Below are 19577 nucleotides of genomic sequence, written 5' to 3' on the forward strand. Positions count from 1 at the left end.
CCTATTTTCCTGCACCAAAACAGTTTTTGCCGTCCCTTTATTTGGAGGATTATGGTATCTGAATTTTAATTAGCCTAATCAATTCAGAACATCATGATGATTATTTTGATGTACCATACTCCGTGTCAGGAAGCTGCAGTTAACTCTCACACACAGCTAACTCGTTCATTTATAATAGATAAAGCAAGTCTCAGTAATGGAGCCAAGAAACTATTATCAGTTATCATAAAAACCCATCTAGCTCATTAAAGTTCTATAGAGAAGGAAATGTGCCATCCTCACCTGATCTGCCCCCATGTGACTCTATCACTGCAGCGTGTGGTTGATTCTAACCTGACCTCTGAAATGGCCTCACGACCAGTGTTCAAGGACAATTAGGGATAGGGAACAAATGCTGATCTTACCAATGATGCAAATAAACTCCAGCCTTTGAATCTAGAAGTATGATTATTTTTAACTTCTGGAAACCAGAAGGCATATCTGGCTGGCCTGTGTAAGACCTCAAAGATTTAAATAGATTTTACATTGAATTAAATGAAGAACAACCAAACCAATTAATGCCAGGCAGCGAGAAAAAAAGAGAGGCATCATCATTTGCAAACAAAATGGCAATCCAAATGGAATTAACACCCAACTAAAAAGTACCAATGGAGAGGTAATGTCTCCACTAATAACTGGGAGATAAGGGACTATGGCAGTAAAAAATACAAACAAAATTTGTCAGTGCACACCTCAAACTAAAGTCAAGCCATCAGATCCAACAAAGTGAATTTCAGAACAGGCACTTGGTGAACCTGTTGGCAATTTCTTACCAGGATTTAAAAATACAGCTGGATGATGTAAGGTTAAGGATGAAAATGAAATTCTGCTAGTTCTGAAATTCTGAGGTATGAAAATATTTGTTTGGAGAAGGACAAGTTCTCAATATGTCAGTTTGTAGACATTCACCCAGAGACAATGAAGCCATTAGCAGACAGGTGAAGATGCTGGCTACCCAAATGGCTTGCCAACAGTTAAGTCAGGAAAAAGACTCAAAGATTGAAGCTGTGAATTAGTAAGAAAAGAAGGCAACCAGAAAGAAAGGTCACCAAGAGCTGTGATGAGATCACAGATGAAAATGACCAGTATATGGACTGCACTGCTGACCTTGTGGAAACCTTCAGAAGAAATACGCAGAACAAGGAAAGAAGATAGTAAAAATGTTACGAATGACTGAACATGGGATGAATGGGAAAAAAAAAAACATTTATATCTTACATCATGATTGTTTGAAGATACAACAGGATAGGAACATTGCAACCAAATGAAATGTACAGATGCAACAGCTCTTATAGGAAAGCAGTTCACAAACATTCAGATTAGTAAGAGAATGAGAACTAAGCTCCCAGCCATAAATCTGGAGCTTATGATCAATACTAGAACATAGAGTAATATTATGCCAAGCAGACTAAAGCAGAGGACCTTGCCTGAAAATTTGAATGAAGATGATTACTCAAGGAAAGATGCTGTGAGATTGAGCAAAGTCATGCTCAGGCCATATAGGGGAAGTAGATGCAAGAAAAAGAAAAACTCATATCAGAAGGACACACAAAGAATACACAGTTGACATATATTTCTCTGTAACTAAAACAGATAACCCTAAAGTATTGGGATTGAACATTTGTGAAAAGCTGAAACTTGACTCAGCAGACCATGAAGTGAAAAAGGTGAGAATAAGGATTGAAAGTAGTAAATTCACTGAAAGGTATCCCTGAATCAGAAGCAAGAACGTCTGGTACAATTGTCTGAAGAAATGTATGAACATCTTCTGGGATCAAGTTAAAAATCACACAACACCAGGTTGTAGTCCAACAGGTTTATTTGGAAGTGCAAGCTTTCGGAGCGCTGCTCCTTTGTCAAGTAGCTAGTGGGATGGCTACCTGGCGAAGGAGCAGCGTTCTGAAAGCTAGTACTTCCAAATACACCTGTTGGACTATAACATGGTGTTGTGTGATTTTTAACTTTGTCCACCCTAATCCAACACTGACACTCCAAAGAAAAAGAAAGAAGCATATGTCAGGTGTAGACAGATAGATCGAGTGAATCCTTAGAAGAGTATAAAGGCAGTAGTGGTCTACTTAAGAGAGAAATCAGGAGGGCAAAAAGGGCACATAAGATAGCTTTGGCAAATAGAATTAAGGAGAATCTAAAGGGTTTTTACAAATACATTAAAGACAAAAGAGTAACTAGGGAGACAATAGGGCCCGAAAATGTGTTGCTGGAAAAGCGCAGCAGGTCAGGCAGCATCCAAGGAACAGGAGAATCGACGTTTCGGGCATAAGCCCTTCTATGCCCAAAACGTCGATTCTCTTCTTCCTTGGATGCTGCCTGACCTGCTGCGCTTTTCCAGCAACACATTTTCAGTTCTGATCTCCAGCATCTGCAGCCCTCACTTTCTCCTCGAAGACAATAGGGCCCCTCAAAGATCAGCAAGGTGGCCTTTGTATGGAGCTGCAGGAGATGGAGGAGATACTAAACGAGTATTTTGCATCAGTGTTTACTGTGGATATAGAATGTGGAAATAGATGGTGACATCTTGAAAAATGTCCATATTACTGAGGAGGAAGTGCTGGATGTCTTGAAACGCATTAAGGTGGATACATCCCAGGACCTGATGAGGTGTACTCTAGAAATCTGTGGGAAGCTAGAGAAGTGATTGCTGGGCCCTTTGCTGAGATATTTGTATCATTGATAGTAACAGGTAAGGTGCCAGAAGACTGGAGGTTGGCTAACATGGTGCCACTGTTTAAGAAGGGTGGTAAGGACAAGCCAAGGAACTATACACCAGTGAGCCTGACGTTGGTGGTGGAGGGAATCCTAAGAGACAGGATGTACATGTATTTGGAAAGGCAAGGACTGATTAGGTATAGTCAACATGGCTTTGTGGGTGGGAAATCATATCTCACAAACTTGATTGAATATTTTGAAGAAGTAACATAGAGGATTGATGAGGGCAGAGCGGTGGATGTGGTTTATGTGGACTTCAGTAAGGTGGTTGAAAAGGTTCCTCATGGGAGACTGATGAGCAAGGTTAGATCTCATAGAATACAGGGAGAACTAGCTATTTGGATACAGAACTGGCTCAAAGGTAGAAGACAGAGGGTGGTGGTGGAGGGTTGTTTTTCAGACTGGAGGCCTGTCACTAGCAGAGTGCCACAAGAGTCGGTGCTGGAGTCACTAGATTTTCGTCATTTATATAAAGGTTTTGGATGTGAGCATGAGACCTAAGGAACAATTTCTTCACGCACAGGGTGGTATGTGTATGGAATGAGCTGCCAGATGATGTGGTGGAGGCTGGTACAATTGCAACATTTATAGTTAGTAAATTTGCAGATGACACCAAAATTGCAGGTGTAGTGGACAGCAAAGAAGGTTACCTCAGATTACAACAGGATCTTGATCAGATGGGCCAATGAGCTGAGAAGTGGCAGATGGAGGTTAATTCAGATAAATCTGTATTTTGGGAAAGCAAATCTTAGCAGGACTTATACACTTAACGGTAAGGTCCTAAGGAGTGTTGCTGAACAAAGAGACCTTGGGGTGCAGGTTCATAGCTCCTTGAAAGTGGAGTCACAGGTAGGTAGGATAGTGAAGAAGGTGTTTGGTATGCTTTCTTTTATTAGTCAGAGTATTGAGTACAGGAGTTGGGAGGTCATGTTGTGGCTGTACAGGACATTGGTAAAGCCACTTTTGGAATATTGTGTGCATTTCTGGTTTCTTTCCTATTGGAAGGATGTTGTGAAACTTGAAAGGGTTGAGAAAAGATTTACAAAGATGTTGCCAGGGTTGGAAGATTTGAGCGACAGGGAGAGGTTGAATATGCTGGGGCTGTTTTCCCTGGAGCGTTGGAGGCTGAGGGATGACCTTATAGAGGTTTACAAAATCATGAGGGGCATGGATAAAGTAAATAGACAAGGTCTTTTCCCTGGAGTGGGGGCGTCCAGAACTAGAGGACAAAGGTTTAGGGTGAAAGGGGAATGATATAAAAGAGACCTAAGGAACAATTTCTTCACGCACAGGGTGGTATGTGTATGGAATGAGCTGCCAGATGATGTGGTGGAGGCTGGTACAATTGCAACATTTAAAAGGCATCTGGATGGATATATGAATAGGAAGGACTTGGAGGGAAATGGGCCGGATGCTGGCAGGTGGGACTAGATTGGGTTGGGATATTTGGTCGGCATGGACGAGTTGGACCGAAGGGTCTGTTTCCATGATGTACATCTCTAAGACTCTATTACCCTACGTTAGCAGTAGTGGATAGAAGGTCCACAGTCCATTCCAGGAAGATGCCAGGAAATTCCAGGAAGCATGGGAAACACAAATGACAATATAACTGCATGTGATTGCTTGTGGCACAATTGTATTGTCCCTATCTTTGAGCCAGAAAGCTCAGGTTCAAGTGCCACCTGCCATGGAAGTGCATCATAATCAAACATGTTGATAAAACAAAATTGCACATCAGAAAGAAGCAAAAGTGGTGACATTGAAACCTTATATGCCTTCAATTACAATTATACGCACATATTTAGAAACAAGCCAGTGTCTATCAAAGTAACTGCTGATTCACTTTGTTTGGCTTCAACATTGGTTGTTAAGTCATTATTTATTTTGTATTTTGTCACTATTTACACTCAAATTCCAATTATGCAAAACCTTGTTTACATTACATGAGGTCTGCCTGCCTGCAAACCTAAGCATGCTGCCAAAGATGTCTGCACAAGCTTAATAACGTGCACAGAGCATTCTGCAAACAAAACATTCAGGAGGACAAGAACCCTGACTTTCAATGTTTAAATCAAGACATTATTAAAATGTGCCTAGGAAGATCAATGGACTATAATCTGGACTCTTATTCCATGCCATTTCAAAATGAAGCACGAAGACAAGACAGCTTCAGGGAACTCACTTCTCTTCACTTGGCTATCACTTGACTCCAGACTTTGACTGTAATCTTTCGTATTTATGTGAAGCAGAAACCACATTAGCACTTGTAATGAAACTTATGTGAAGCAGTCAAAAATTCCCAAATATGAAAATGCAATAAACATTCAATCCCTCCACCAACGCTGCACTGTGTCAACACATCAACAAAATGTAGTGGTGCAAATCACCAAGGTCTATCCACAGCACTTTTCAAACCTCCGACATCTACTACCTAGAAGAGCAAGACCAGGTGCATGAGAAAACCCCCATATAAGCGTTTCTATCAATGTCACTCATCATTCTGACTTGCAAATATATTGCTACTCTTTCACTGTTGCTGGGTCAGTATCCTGGAACTCCCTATCTTACTGCACTTTGTAATACCTACACCATACAGGCTGCAACATTTAAGAAGGTAACTCTTGACCTTGAATTTATCGTTCATAATATGGATATGAATCAATATTTTCTAATGAAATACAAAATCTGGAAATCAAGCGATACAGGCTACATCATGCATCTGGCTCTGCTCTCCAAATCAAAGCTCACCAGTCGTCTCTGGCTGACTGAAGCAGATGGTACTCAGGATGATGGCATTTTGGTCACATTATTTGATTCATAAACCAGACACCCACCTCAGAGAAGGGTTTAAAATGCCACCAAGTCAGCCGGTGGAAATGAAATACAACTAATTAATAAATCTGGAAATATAAACTAGTCTAAGAATGACTGATCCTGAAACAATTGGACTATCATAAAATTCCATCTGGTTCATGGATGTCCTCCAGGACAGGAAATCTGCTATCTAAACCTAGTTTGGCCCATACTTGGTGGCCCATTTTATTCCCTTAATAAGCATTCATTCAGGACCAGCACTCTGAATTCAACAGTCAAAACGTTATGCTGCAGCTCTATAGAGCCCTGGTTAGACCATACTTGGAATAGTGTGTTCAGTTCTGGTTGCCTCATTATAGGAAGGATGTGGATGCTTTAGAGAAGGTGCAGAGATTTATCAGGATGCTTCCTGGATTGGAGGGCATGTCTTGTGAAGAGAGGTTGAGGGAGCTAGGGCTTTCTCATTGAAGCAAAGGATGAGAGGTGACTTGATAGAAGTGTACAAGATGATGAGAGGCAGATACAGTGAATAGTCAGAGGCTTTTTCCGAGGACAGAAATGGCTACCACAAGGGGGCATAATTTTTAGGTGACTTAGAAGAGATGTCAGAGGTAGGTTCTTGACACAGAGAGTGGTAGGTGTGTAGAATGCACTGCCAGCGGTGGTAGTAGAGTCATATACATTAGGAACATTTAAACGACCCTTGGATAGGCACATGGATGATAGTAAAATGAAGGCTATCTAGGTTAGTTTGATCTTGGAGTCGGATAAAAGGTTGACACAACCTCGAGGGCTGAAAGGCCGGTACTATGCTACAATGTTCTATGTTCTAACACCATCAGCCTTCTCAGGTGGACACAAGAATCCCCATTTTGAAGAGATGGAGAGATTCTGTTGCGTTTCTATTTGACTTTCTGTTTATGTTACAAAACGAGTGCGTTCTCCAGTGTTCTGGCTAATACATATCCTTTAACCTACGTCGCTAAAAGACGTCATTACTTCACAGCCAATGGTATGACCTTGTCTATTCAAATTGGTTTTCACAGTTGCACATCACAACAGCGAGTACACTTCTAAAGTACTTCAGTGGCCGTAAACTGCTTTGAGTCACAACATAACTGCAAAATTTATAAGCTAGTTCAAATTCTTCCTTTACCCCACAACAGTGAACCCAAAATGTTCAGGACTCCAGAGTTACTATTCTCGAAACGTGTATCCTTTTCATGATTGGGACTTCCTATGAAACTTTATTGAGATTACGCCTGTGTCCATAGGAGACCAGCATCATACAATTGGCTCTAGGTGTAAAATCAGAAACATGCTCTTTCCTATGAGCATTACTGTTCATAGTATTGCACCAGATTATGACCAAACAGGATAAGCCATCCTGTTATGCGATGTTCAAAGTTTTTTGGGGTTTGCTCCCCATGTCTTGAGGATTTAAGAAACAGGGCGAAAGTGAGAACTGCAGATGCTGGAGATTAGAGTAAAGAGTGTGGTGCTGGAAAAGCACAGCAGGTCAGGCAGCATCCGAGGAGCAGAAGAATCAACGTTTCGGGCAAATGCCCTTCATCAGGGTGGATATTGCTTTGTAACAGGAGACACACTTGGATGACAAGGAGCATCTGAAATTACAGCAGAATGGCTTTGACTGAGTTTATTTTTCATCATTTAATGCCAGAGGTAGGGGAGGGGCTATATTGGTCAGGAAGAATCTTCCATTTAAATTGTGAGTGTGTGTTAAGACACACACGGGAGGTTTGTAGTTCTTCAAGCCTTGAGTAATGGGGAATAATATGGTGTTTCAAATGTTTATTGCCCTCCAGCTCATCCTCTTAAATTTTTGGTAGATGCATTTTCTAAACTGATAAGTCTCGAGTTCCGGCACATCATTATAGGGGGAGATTCTAACTGTCTCATGGATCTCAGAGTAGACAGGTTGCCCAAAGGTCCCTCGATACCCTCTGTACAAACTAAACAGTTAATGGGTCTGTGTGGGGAGTTAGGGTTGGTGGATGTCTGGAGGCGTCTCCACTCTACAGGCAGGGATTTTATGTTTTTCTCCAATCCGCACAGATGTCACACCAGGATTGGTCTTTTTCTGACCCCTGCAGCAACTCTGGATTTAGTGGCATCTTGTACGATTGGTAATATTACCATCTCTGCTCATGCTCCAGTGTACCTTATGGTTATGATTAAGGACATTACAATGGGTTCGAGGCACTGGCGAATGGATCCCTTCATCCTCAAGGATAATAAGTTTGTGGAGTATTTCTCTAGGGAATTTTGGGCGTTCCTAGACATCAACTTAGGCTCAGTTGGTAGTTCATCCGTCCTTTGGGAAACTGCCAAAGCCTATGCCAGGGGTTAATTATTTCCTATTCCACCAGTAGGAAGCGACAGAAGGGTGAGCAGCAATGTTTCCTTGAAGCACGGTTGAAGGCAGCCAAGAAGGCTTACTTTGACAGAGCTGAAAAATGTGTTGCTGGAAAAGCGCAGCAGGTCAGGCAGCATCCAAGGAGCAGGAGAATCGACGTTTCGGGCATAAGCCCTTCTTCAGTCAGCATCTGCAGTCCTCACTTTTTCCCTTACTTTGACAGACCCTCATTGGTCAAACTACAGAGGTTTACGTCGCTGAAGTCTGCACTAAATTCCGTGCTCACACAGACAGCAAAGAAGGAGCTGGCTTTTGCAAAGCAAAGGTTATACGAGCATGGTGACAAGCCAGGCAAATACGTAGCGTATCTTTCCAGGAAAAGGAGTGCCCCTCAAGCCATTACAGTGATTAGGGAAGGGTCTGGGAACCTAACATGTGATTCTAAAAAGATTAATATAGCGTTCTAGAGATTTTACTACCAATCTGAGGATTGTGAGGGGGAGCTGGACAAAATGGAGCCTTTTTTTAAGGATCTGAAGCTCCCGAGTACGATCCCTAAACAAGAGTCCTTTCTCAATGCCCTTATCAGAGCAAGAAGTGCAGGAAGCTGTGAGGCAACTTCAGAGTGGAAAGGCGCCCGGTCCTGGTGAACTTCCCAGTGAATTCTATAAGGAATTTATAAGTATACTGTCAGGCCCGATGCTCAATATATTTTATGACTCATAGAGTCATGATTGTCTCCCAACATCTCTGAGACTGGCCAATATTTCACTTAGCCTTAAAAAAGGGAAGGACCCAGAAGACTGTGCTTCATACAGGCCCATTTCACTCCAATAATGTTAGGAGGCTGCTAAATGTAATTCAAGCATGTCAACAACAGTCAATACAGGAATTGGTGATTTCTCTAGATGCAGAGAAGGCAATTGACTGAGTTGAATGGTAGTACTTTTTCTATACTCTGGAGTGGTTTGGTTTGGGTGAAGTCTTTATTAGATGGGTAAAGGTTCTCTATCGTGGTGCTCTCGCAGGGGTCATCACCAATGGGGTACGAACAAGCAGTTTATTATTTTTAGGAGCAGCTGGCAGGGCTGTCCCCTCTCGCCACTGCTTTTTACGCTGGTGATTGAACCATTGGCGGAGGCCATTCATGGGATCTCAATACATCAGCTCTAGAAGCGGGGTCAAAATTACATAAGATTTCATTGTATGCAGACACTGTCCTACTTTTTGTGACAAATCCAGCAGTTTCAGTGCCTCGCCTGATACAATGCGTTCACGTGTTTGGCACTTTTCAGGGTATAAGATTAATTTTGCGAAATCAGAGGCTATGCCATTGGGTGGTCTTACGAAGGAGCTAGTCTTGAGGGCGACTATAGATTCCTATTTAGGAGGTCACAGCGGGGTTTTGTGTATTTGGGCACATTCATTACTCCAGTTCTGGATCAGCTGTTCAAAGACAATTTTAACTAATTATTTGATAAAATTAAACTTTAGGAGACCTTCAAAGATGGGAGGCACTTCCGGTCTCGTGGTTGGGTCGGATAGCGCTTATTAAGATGAATATACTCCCCCCGTTTGCAATACTCTATACGGTCGTTCCCCCGATTTTCAGTAAGCAAACATTCAGGAGGCTGAACGGCTGGATCAGTTCCTTTATTTGGCACCGTAAGTGGCTCCTCATTAAATTAGCTAAACTGCAACTGCCTCACAGATTGGGGGGAGTGGACTTTCCGGACATTAAAAATTACCAATTAAGAACGCTTTGGTCCTACATGAGTGCTTGAGTTTGTGGAGATCCTCTTTCAAAATGGCTAGGTATCGAAGCCTCCCAGGTGCCCCCTTACCAGTTTGCTGTTTTTGGACAAAATGAGGACAGTTAGGGAATACTGCCATAACCCAATAGTCATCAATACTGTTAAAGCATGGAGGGCAATTTGGTAAAGGGAAGGCAATATTGGCAAAACATCTTTGTTTACACCTTTAGTGAGTATGCTAGGTTTTCAAGCGGGAATGAGAGATTCAGGTTTTCAACACTGGGCAGCTAGGGGTATGTTTTGCATTGGCAATTATTTGAGGGAGACGTAATACAGTCAATACAGTTAATACAGAAGTACGAGTTATCTAATAGAGACCTCTTTCATTTTTTGACAGATCCCTACAAATTTGACAGAGAGACAAGGGGGTGCTAAGTGATAAAAGTACACTTTCTGCCCCCTCAGATGAGTTTGATCGACTCTGCAAGGTGTGGGAGAGAGAGCTGGGCGTTGAAGTTTCCTCAGAGGCATGGGAGAATATTTGGGAGAATGCAAGGAAGATATCCATTTGCAATAGGACCCATGCTTTACAGTTGAAGGTTCCCACAGGGTCCATTTGGCTCTGGACCATTTGTCAAAATTTAAACCAGGGATACCTTCAGCATGTCCCAAGTGCAAAGTAAGAGTCCACGGGCATTCTTACCCATTGTCTTTGGTCTTGTGATAGGCTTCAAACATATTGGAGTGCTGTGGCGGGCGCAATGGAGAGGACTTTGGGTCTAAGGGTGGAGAAGGACCCTATCTCTCTCATTTTGGGCCTGCCCACTGTATTCCCTGCAGACGAACATAAGAAAATACTTTTCAATATTCTCATGTTCTGTGCAAGAAAGAATATCTTGCTAGGCTGGATATCCGAAAATCCCCCGGGCCTGTCGGTTTGGCGGAAGATTGTTATGGAGCATATTCCCTTGGATTTTCTCACAAATATGGTACCCCACAAAACTGAGAATTTTTATAAGATGTGGCAGCCCTTTTTGGAATACCTGGACACAGATTTATCTGCCACACTTTATATAGTTGTAATGCTTGGGTTTTATGAGTCCAATATACAGGGAGGAGGAACTGTGAACTTATGAGCGTTTTGGTTGGCTAGGCTGAGTTATTACTCTTTATTAGTTTTTTGTTGGTTATTATTTATTTAGTTAAATAGCCAGTTTGGGGTTTTTTATTGTATAGTTTTCTATATGTGTTTATACATTTGTACCTGAGGGTAGGTTGGGTTTTTTTCACTTGTGTTTGTTTTTGTATTGTTTTGGATTGTATTGTTTTGTACTTGTTGTAATATTTGTACTTGTAGGTTTGCTCACTGAGTTGGAAGGTATGTTTCCAGACATTTCGTCACCCTCCTAGGTAACATTTTCAATGGGCCTCTGGGCAAAGCACTTTGATAATTCCTGCTTTCTATTTATATGTTTGGGTTTCTTTGGGTTGGTGATATCATTTCCTGTGATGATGTCATGGCATTCCAACCAGAACTCTACCAACAAACACATCAAGTTAGACCCCATCTACCACCCCCGGAGAAAAAAGAACAGGAAGTGACATCACCACCGTAAATGATGCCACCACAGGAAATGACATCACCAGTCCAAAGAAACCCAAATATATAAATAGAAAGCAGGAATTATCAACAGTGCTTTGCCTGGAGGCCCACTGAAGATGTTACCTAGTAAGGTGACGAAATATCTGGAAATGAACCTTCCAGTTCAGCGAGCAAACCTACATCCAGAACTTCAATCCTACTCTGCCATTCAGTATCAACATGGCTGATCATCCAACACAGTAACTTGTTCCCACCTTTTCCCATATTCTTTGATCCCTTTACCCCTAAGAACAAAATCAAACTCTGAAACAACTCCACAGACAGCAGTATCTTGTCACCAGGTCACCCTTTATTTACATGTGGAAAGCCCTTGACACTGATCCTGTTTCCTCAGAGTCAGCTCTCAGAATGAACAGAACGTCTGTCATGTTTGTTTCTATCAGTCAGCCAGGGCTCCCTGAGCGCAGCAGATTAACAGTCCCAATCGAGGAATTCATATTCTTTGAGGTCCATTTGGCTGACCTCGCTACAAACTCCTTCTTGAATACATCCCAATGTTTTAGCCTCAACCACTTCCTATGGTTGAGAATTCCATAGATTCACCATAGTCTGGAAGAAATTTCTCCTCATCTCAGTACTAAATGACTGCCATATCCTCAGACTGTGACCTCTGGTTCTAGACTCCCGATCATCGGGAACATACTAACTCCATTCACCCTGTCATTGACAGTCATTGACACTGTAAGAGAATTAGTTGCAGCATTCCTGGATTAACAGAAGGCAGGAAACAAATCAGCAAACCCCATAATTAGCATTGTAGAGTCATAGAGATGTACAGCATGAGTTGGTCCAACTCGTCCATGTTGAACAGATATCCTAGTCTCATTTGCCAGCACTTGGCCCATATCCTCTAAACACTCCCTACTCATATACCCATCCAGATACCTTTTAAATGTAATTGTACCAGCCTCCACCACTTCCTCTGGCAGCTCATTCCATACAAGCACCACCCTCTGCGTAAAAAAAGTTGCCCCTTAGGTCCTTTTTAAATCTTTCACCTGTCACTGTGAACATTGCCCTCTAGTTTTGGATTCCTTATCCTAGGGAAAATACCTTGTCTATTTATCCTATCCATGCGCGTCATGATTTTATAAACCTCTACAAGGTCACCTCTCAGCCTCCAAAACTCCAGGGAAAATAACCCTAATCTATTCAGCCTCTCCCCATTGCTCAAACCCTCCGACCCCGGAAATCCCCTTGTAAATCTTTTCTGAACCCTTTTAAGTTTCACAACATCCTTCCCGTATCAGGGAGACCAGAATTAAATGCACTCCGACAATAGTGGCCTAACCAATGACCTGTACAGCCGCAACATGATCTTCCAACTCCTGTACTCAATGCTCTGATCAATAAAAGCAACACTTCTTCACTATCCTATCTACCTGTGACTCCACTTTCAAGGACCTATGAACCCGCACCTCACAACTCTTTGTTCAGCGACACTCTCCAGGACTTTACCATTAAGTGTATAAGTCCTGCACTGATTTGCCTTTTCAAAATGCAGCACCTCACATTTATCTAAATTAAACTCCATCTGTCACTCCTCGCAATAACCAATCCTGGAAAAAATATGTGTGATCATTGGATGTGGAGAGGCTCTGAACTCAATTACTATGTCTTCTGCGGTCAATCCATAATCTGATATGGAATGGTTAGGCTGGCCATTTGGCTGGGATACTAGCCAACAATGGAATTAGAGACTGAATATGAAGGTTTTTTAAATAATTAATCCCGCACAAAAATAACTTATTTTAGGTTTCATATTATAAAAAACACTTCAGTTAAAATTTCAAAACTGAAAGACCACAAACATTGCTTAAAAAATTGTTAACAAATGGCAGAAGAGGTGTATTTCTGCATTGCTTCACACATTATTTACATTTAAGTTAACTGTATATAAGCATAACAAAATATCTTTACTGCACGTTCATTCTCAACACTAGCATTCCTGCAGAAATTTGAAATAAATGTTTAGGTAGACTGTCTGTACAGTTATACACATTATAAGGTAAATAAAGATGTACTTAAAATTAAGAGCAAAAAGATTTCTAAGTAGACAAGTAGAAAAGAGAACATCAATCTTTTAGCCACTTAATCGGAACTGAAACACTCTAGAGGTTTCTTGTAGAGGGCAAAATGGATGACAGCAGAAAGCGTGGTCAGTCGAGGCTGACAGATGTGTCAGAATGGCATAAGACAGCTCAGTAGGGTCTATCTTGACACGAGATCACCTGCCACAAGAACCTATAGACAACAACTGCATGGAAAATATTGACTAAGACCGAAAATAGGCAGAGTTATGGAATGCAGATATGAATGCAGTTAATCTAGCTAGAATTAATAAATAAATTATGATAGCCGACATAAATTAGAGGAACAAATTCAAGGTTTCGACTCTGCACATTAATCTCATTGTTGTTATCTGGCACAGGACTTTGCGTATATTACCAGAAATACACAGGACGTTAACAGGAACATACTTTTGTAATAGCATTCAAAATGTGTGGGAAACATGGTCATAAAAATATATACTGTCTCATTAAATTCTGTATACACCCCATACATGGGGTAAATTTATCCACAAAAATGTTGCTTACTGTTTCATTTCAAATTCATTAATCATAACTACAGCAAATGTGCCAGAAATGTGTACTTTCATTCTCTAACAGTAATGTTATTAGTAATTCACAAATGATGTGATCGACATCAATTCATTACCATGATATGACATGAACAATTTGATTACAGCTGTCATAAGGCTTTATCTAATTAAGAACACTGACTAAGGGAAGCTACAGGAGGACTGCCAATATAACTTGTGGAACTTCACCTTAGTACAAATCACGAACATCAGGAGAAAATTGAAAATCGGAAAAAAAAATGCTGCACATACATGTACAACTGACACCTGGGGAAAAAAATCTACAACCAGCCTGCTCAAAAGAAATCAGGGATATTTGCTGTATAAATGATTGTAGATAAACACCAAAAGGATTAACAGTCACTATTTATTTGCTCCATCTAGTTAAATTAGCCAATCATATCACCCTTCACAACATATCTAACATAATTTGCTTATTAATAAAAAACACAAACATTTAATTTGTTTTGTGTTCAGCTCTGCATATTGTACCCAATCATTTTTCATTGCTCTTGACAGCTGAAATTCATTTTTGTTCAAACTTTGTAATTTAATGCTTAGCCCAGGAATTCTTTTCACTTCATCTTTTAATAAGTTAATTCTATTTAGCAGCTTGTATCTATAAAATGCCCCAGTACTTACAAGCAGTGTAGAACAGCACCACCACGTGGGGAATTGTTTCTAAGATTGTAGGAAAGCTAATGTCTGTTAGTGCTTGAATTAAGCCTAGATCATGCTCTTTCCACATGTATGCGCTGATAGCTTCTGCCACTTCATCATCTTGAATACCTGAACCACAGAAAAAAATTTTCAGACCCAATGGAAATAAACATTTTTCCTAATCGTGCATTCATCCTTCATAATTTTGTAAGCATCTTAATACATACACTGTCGGTAAAACAACATTTTGCTACTAGTTGTGAAGACACCACAGATCATCGAAAGTGACTTTCCTGGATACCTCAAAGAAGTAGCAACGCTAAACCAGCAACCACTGCCATTTTGTCTGGGATGCTCATTTGACATGTGTGCAAGTGCGTGTTAACCTTATTCAAAAGTTATTTGCTTTACCCTTTTCTAAAAGGAATGATTATTCTAATCTCAGGAAACTATGATAGTACATTGTTCAGCAGGAGGATGCTGAGAATAATGCCGCATTCTGATTATTTGATCCCAGAGGTACACAATCAACCAGCAAAATTCAACATGAAAATACAAAGGAAACAATCTGCACAAAATATAATATAATATAATATAATATAATATAAAAATATTCCATCAAAATATAATACATTATGTTGAAATAAATATTATAATAAAGAATCATTCCAGTTCTGCAAACAAATGGATTTGTTCTGGTTGACTTGCTGAGATGTAGTACTTTATATTCTTATTTCATCCTTCTTTAAGCATAAATAATAGAAAACGTACTAATGGGAACCTACTTAATAAGTGATGAATATGTAGCATATGCATCTCTGTTACAAATAAAACAATTCAGATCTATTTTATTGTCAATAGTACCCTCAATCTCTTTATTAGCATGACATTTCTGAAGGGGGCCTTGTGGTGCAGTGGTAGGATCCAGACCTCTGGGTCAGACATTGCTGAGGTAGCCACAGAAGGAGCATTGAGGATGCACATCATAAAAAGTCACCCCAGGAATCTTTTTACCACTTTCCTATTATTCTTAAAAAAGGGAATACCAAGTGTGTGAGAAGACATGCAAAAAGCATTAACATTTTTGAATAGAGTATATCTTATGAAATGGCATTATTGTGGTTTTAAAATATGCTTTCGTGAAGAAGAATTCTTACTCTGCCTACAGTTATTTACTTAACAGGAAGTCCTGAGGTTTGAATATGCTGAATGACTTTTAGTAGATGCTACCTAGTAATACAATGCATTTACATTATGAACTTACATTCTTCTCTTATGATATCAAACACAAGATGGAAAATGAAAGGTTATTCATTATTCTCCATGTGTGAAGTTGTCAATAGATTTTGCTCTTTTGTATCTAACTGTACTTCACCATACCTATGAAATCCAAATCTTCATTTTCCTCTTCTTCATCTTTAACGCCGTTGGACACATTTTTCACTTCACCTTTGACAAGATCGACAATTTCTTCAACAGATGATATAACCAAGTAATTGATGGGTAAGTCCTAAAGAAACATGACAGAATTCAAACAAAACCAATTTCTATGGATTAACGAATAGTTAAACACAGAAATGATCTAGTTTTTAGCTTTTAAAAATTAACTTTTGGTGAATGTTTCAATGTTATAGGAAAATAAAAGCCACTATTCACATTCATGCACAATTTTGTTTCATGATATTACCACAGGATTTTCCTCTGGGCAGTAACTTATGCTCAACTATCTTCAGCTGCTTCAATCAATGGCTTTTCTTCCACCATAAGATCAGACCAACATGTAATCTCTAACACATTGAAAAAAAAGGATAGTGGACACAAGGGAACACCACCACAAGCTCCCCTCCAAGCCACACACCAGTCTAACCTGGAACTGTGTAATTACTCCATGACTTACGTTGGGTTAAAATCATGGAACCATCTCCCAAACACCACTTTGGGTGCACCTACAGCACATGGACTGCAACTGTTCAAGAAGGCAGCCTTACTCAAAAAGGGAAGGAGACAAAAGAAAATGCAATAATATGCCAGTTAGCTTAACACCTGTCACTGGAAAAATGTTAAGAGTCTATCATACAGGATGTAATAATAGAGCACTCAGAAGTACATAATATACTCAAGTAGAGTCAGAATGGTGTCATGAAGAGCTGACAAATTTATTGCAGTTCTTCAAGGAGGTAACTAGCACTTAAGATAAAAGGGAACTAATAGTTGTAAAATATTTAGATTCCAAAAAGGCATTGCACATTGAACTACTTAATAAGAGGAATCCATGGTAATGGGGTAGTATGTTATGGATATGATGTATATTAATGACTTTGACAAGTAATGTAAATGTACTAATGTAAATGATGAGACAAAGGTAGTGGGAAGTCAAGTAACGAGGATGACCATGAAGTCATAGAGGTGAGGGATATCAACAGGTTAAGTGAATGAAATACCTTGGCAGATGGAATATAATGTGGAAAAATGGGATGTTATGCACTTCAGCAGAAAGAATAGAAAAGCTGGATGATGTTTAATTGAGGAAAGGCTGCATAATGCTACAGCACAGAGGAGTTTCAGTCCTCGTTTATGGCTCACAAAAAGCTAGCATTCAGGTTCAGTGGATAACAGAGAAGGCAAGTGGAAAATTGGCCTTTGTTTCAAATTAGCCAATAAATATAGGAGGTCTTGCTAAAATTATGCAATTTAGACTACACCTGGAATACCATGAAATGCTTCTGATCCTCTTATCTGACACTGGAGACAGATCAGAGAAGATTCACTAGGTTGATTCTGCCTATGGAGAGATTTTCTTATAAATGGAGATTGAGTGGGTTGGGCCTGTACTCACTGGAATGTAGAAGAATGAGAGGTGACCGTTTTGCAACATACCAGTTCTTAGGGAAGTAACAGGGTAAAGGAAGAGACTGGTTTTCCAGTGTGGGAAAGCCTAGGATCAAAGGGCATAGTTTCAAAATAAGGTGTTGTCTATTTAAGACAGATGAGGAAGTTCTTTTTCTTACAGTACAGGGTTGTAGAGGCTGAATTATTAAGTATATACAAGGCTGAGACAGATTTTTAATCAGTAAGAGAATCAAGGGTTACAGTGAAAAGACAGGGAAGTAATATTAAGGGTGTCAGATCAGCCATGATGTCATTGAATGGTAAAGTAGAATTGATGGGTCAATGGCCCCTTTCTGTTCCTTCATCTCATTGTCTTATTATCAGTTCACCAGAAATTGTGAGCTGGTGTCCTGAAGAGGATGGGCTGAATCATTGCTTTATAAGTATTGCTCTTCTTGTTACTGTGATTACTTCTTTGAAATAATTACCCTTATTTAGGTTCAGCATAGTTGATTCCAACCAAAGTTCCTCACTCTCAAACTGAATCCTAAGTTCTACCATGCTACGGTACCTGTTCCCCAGGGGATTTTTTTATTCTGCGATCATTTATCAAAACTACCTCATTACACAACACCAGATCCAAAATAGACTGATTCCTGGTTGGATCTACAACAGATTGCTCTTGAAAATTGCTCCAAATACACTCTATGAATTCTTACTACTGGCTACCTTTGCTAATTTAATTTTTCAAATCTACATGGAGATTAAAGTTACCCATTATCAATGTACTACTGTTTTTCACGTCCTCATCATTTTCTGACTTATTCTCTGTCCTACAGAACAGCTAGTGTCTGTAGACTTCTCCCATCAGTGCCTTCCTCCACGTCTTATTTCTTATATCCACCATATGGATTCCAACTCATTTGCACCTGGGTGATTTCTTGTAACCATACTAACAAAGTTAACTCACCACACCTCCCTTCCTGCTTGCGTTTTGAAAAGTCATGTTCCCCTAAATATTTCATTCCTGGCTTTGATCTCCTTATAAGTAGGCCATTCAGACCATCATGCCTACCCCACTATTCAATATGATCATGGCTGATCAAACACTTTTACTCATCCCACCCTTACAACTGTGTATGTCACTGATGATCAGAAATCTATTGATCATTCTCAACTGTAAACATACTCAAAGACTGTGGTCGAAAATTCTAAACATTGACAACACTCTGGGTAAAATAACTTCAACTCATCTCCCATAAAATCCAGGGAAAACATCTTAAAGATTTTTTGCAGGTTTCAATAAACTCACTTTTCATTCCGTGAAACTCTGGAGAATACAGGCCCAGTTTGCCCAATGTTTCTTCATTGGACTGACCCTTCATGCCAGGAAAAGGTCTAAAGAAATTTTGTTGTACTCTCTCTCTGGCAATAACATATTTCCTGAGATAAGGACACCAAAACTGCTCATAATACTCCAGTGTAGCCTTACAGAGGTCTGAGACAATCAAAGCGAAGCTGTACTACTCCTCATCAGCCTTCCTAATACCTAGCTTCAATAATTCGTTTATCTTGTCTTGCACTTAAGCAAACAGCCATTAATTTTGACCTTTTTTTCCACCCTTCATTACTATTGGTAGCTTTTCTTTAATGCTTTCCATTCTTTTCTGTCCACTCTGATTCATTTGCTTTGTAAGTCTACATATTCCCCCGCTACTACCCTCACGCCACCCCGTCCACCACATACTCCCCCTAGCTGAGCTCAGGTCTTCCATTCTGTTGACGGAAATTCTCCTTTTGTCTTCTTACTGAGCACTGGCCTTCTATAAGGTCACCCCTCAGCCTCCAACATTCTAGGGAAAATAGCCCCAGCCTATTTGGGCTCTCCCTGTAGCTCAAACCCTTCTACCCTGTCAATAGCCTTGTAAATCTTTTCTGAAGAATTACTGCTTATTTACACTTGCTAATCTCTACCTAAGTACATGATCAGAAGTGTCCTGCACTCTAAATGGCTTGTCAGTGCACAAACTATGCGACATACAGTCATAGAGATGTACAGCATGGAAACAGACC

General features: G+C 40.2%; 1 protein-coding gene across 2 annotated transcripts in view; it reads right to left on the minus strand.

The window, feature by feature from the left end:
• txndc16 (thioredoxin domain containing 16) overlaps positions 1 to 19577 on the minus strand; it is a 126863-nt gene that overhangs the window by 69963 nt on the left and 37323 nt on the right. For both annotated transcript variants that reach the window (XM_043697651.2, XM_087989857.1), the window contains exons 11-12: positions 16056 to 16185; positions 14658 to 14804 (exon numbers count right to left, since the gene is read on the minus strand). In XM_043697651.2, coding sequence (XP_043553586.2) covers positions 14658 to 14804; positions 16056 to 16185 — 277 coding nt within the window. The remainder of the gene's footprint in view (positions 1 to 14657; positions 14805 to 16055; positions 16186 to 19577) is intronic.

Source organism: Chiloscyllium plagiosum, unplaced genomic scaffold (assembly GCF_037043375.1).
Source record: "Chiloscyllium plagiosum isolate Xiang-an unplaced genomic scaffold, Cpla_swu_hap1 HiC_scaffold_8, whole genome shotgun sequence".
NCBI classification, from domain to species: domain Eukaryota; kingdom Metazoa; phylum Chordata; class Chondrichthyes; order Orectolobiformes; family Hemiscylliidae; genus Chiloscyllium; species Chiloscyllium plagiosum.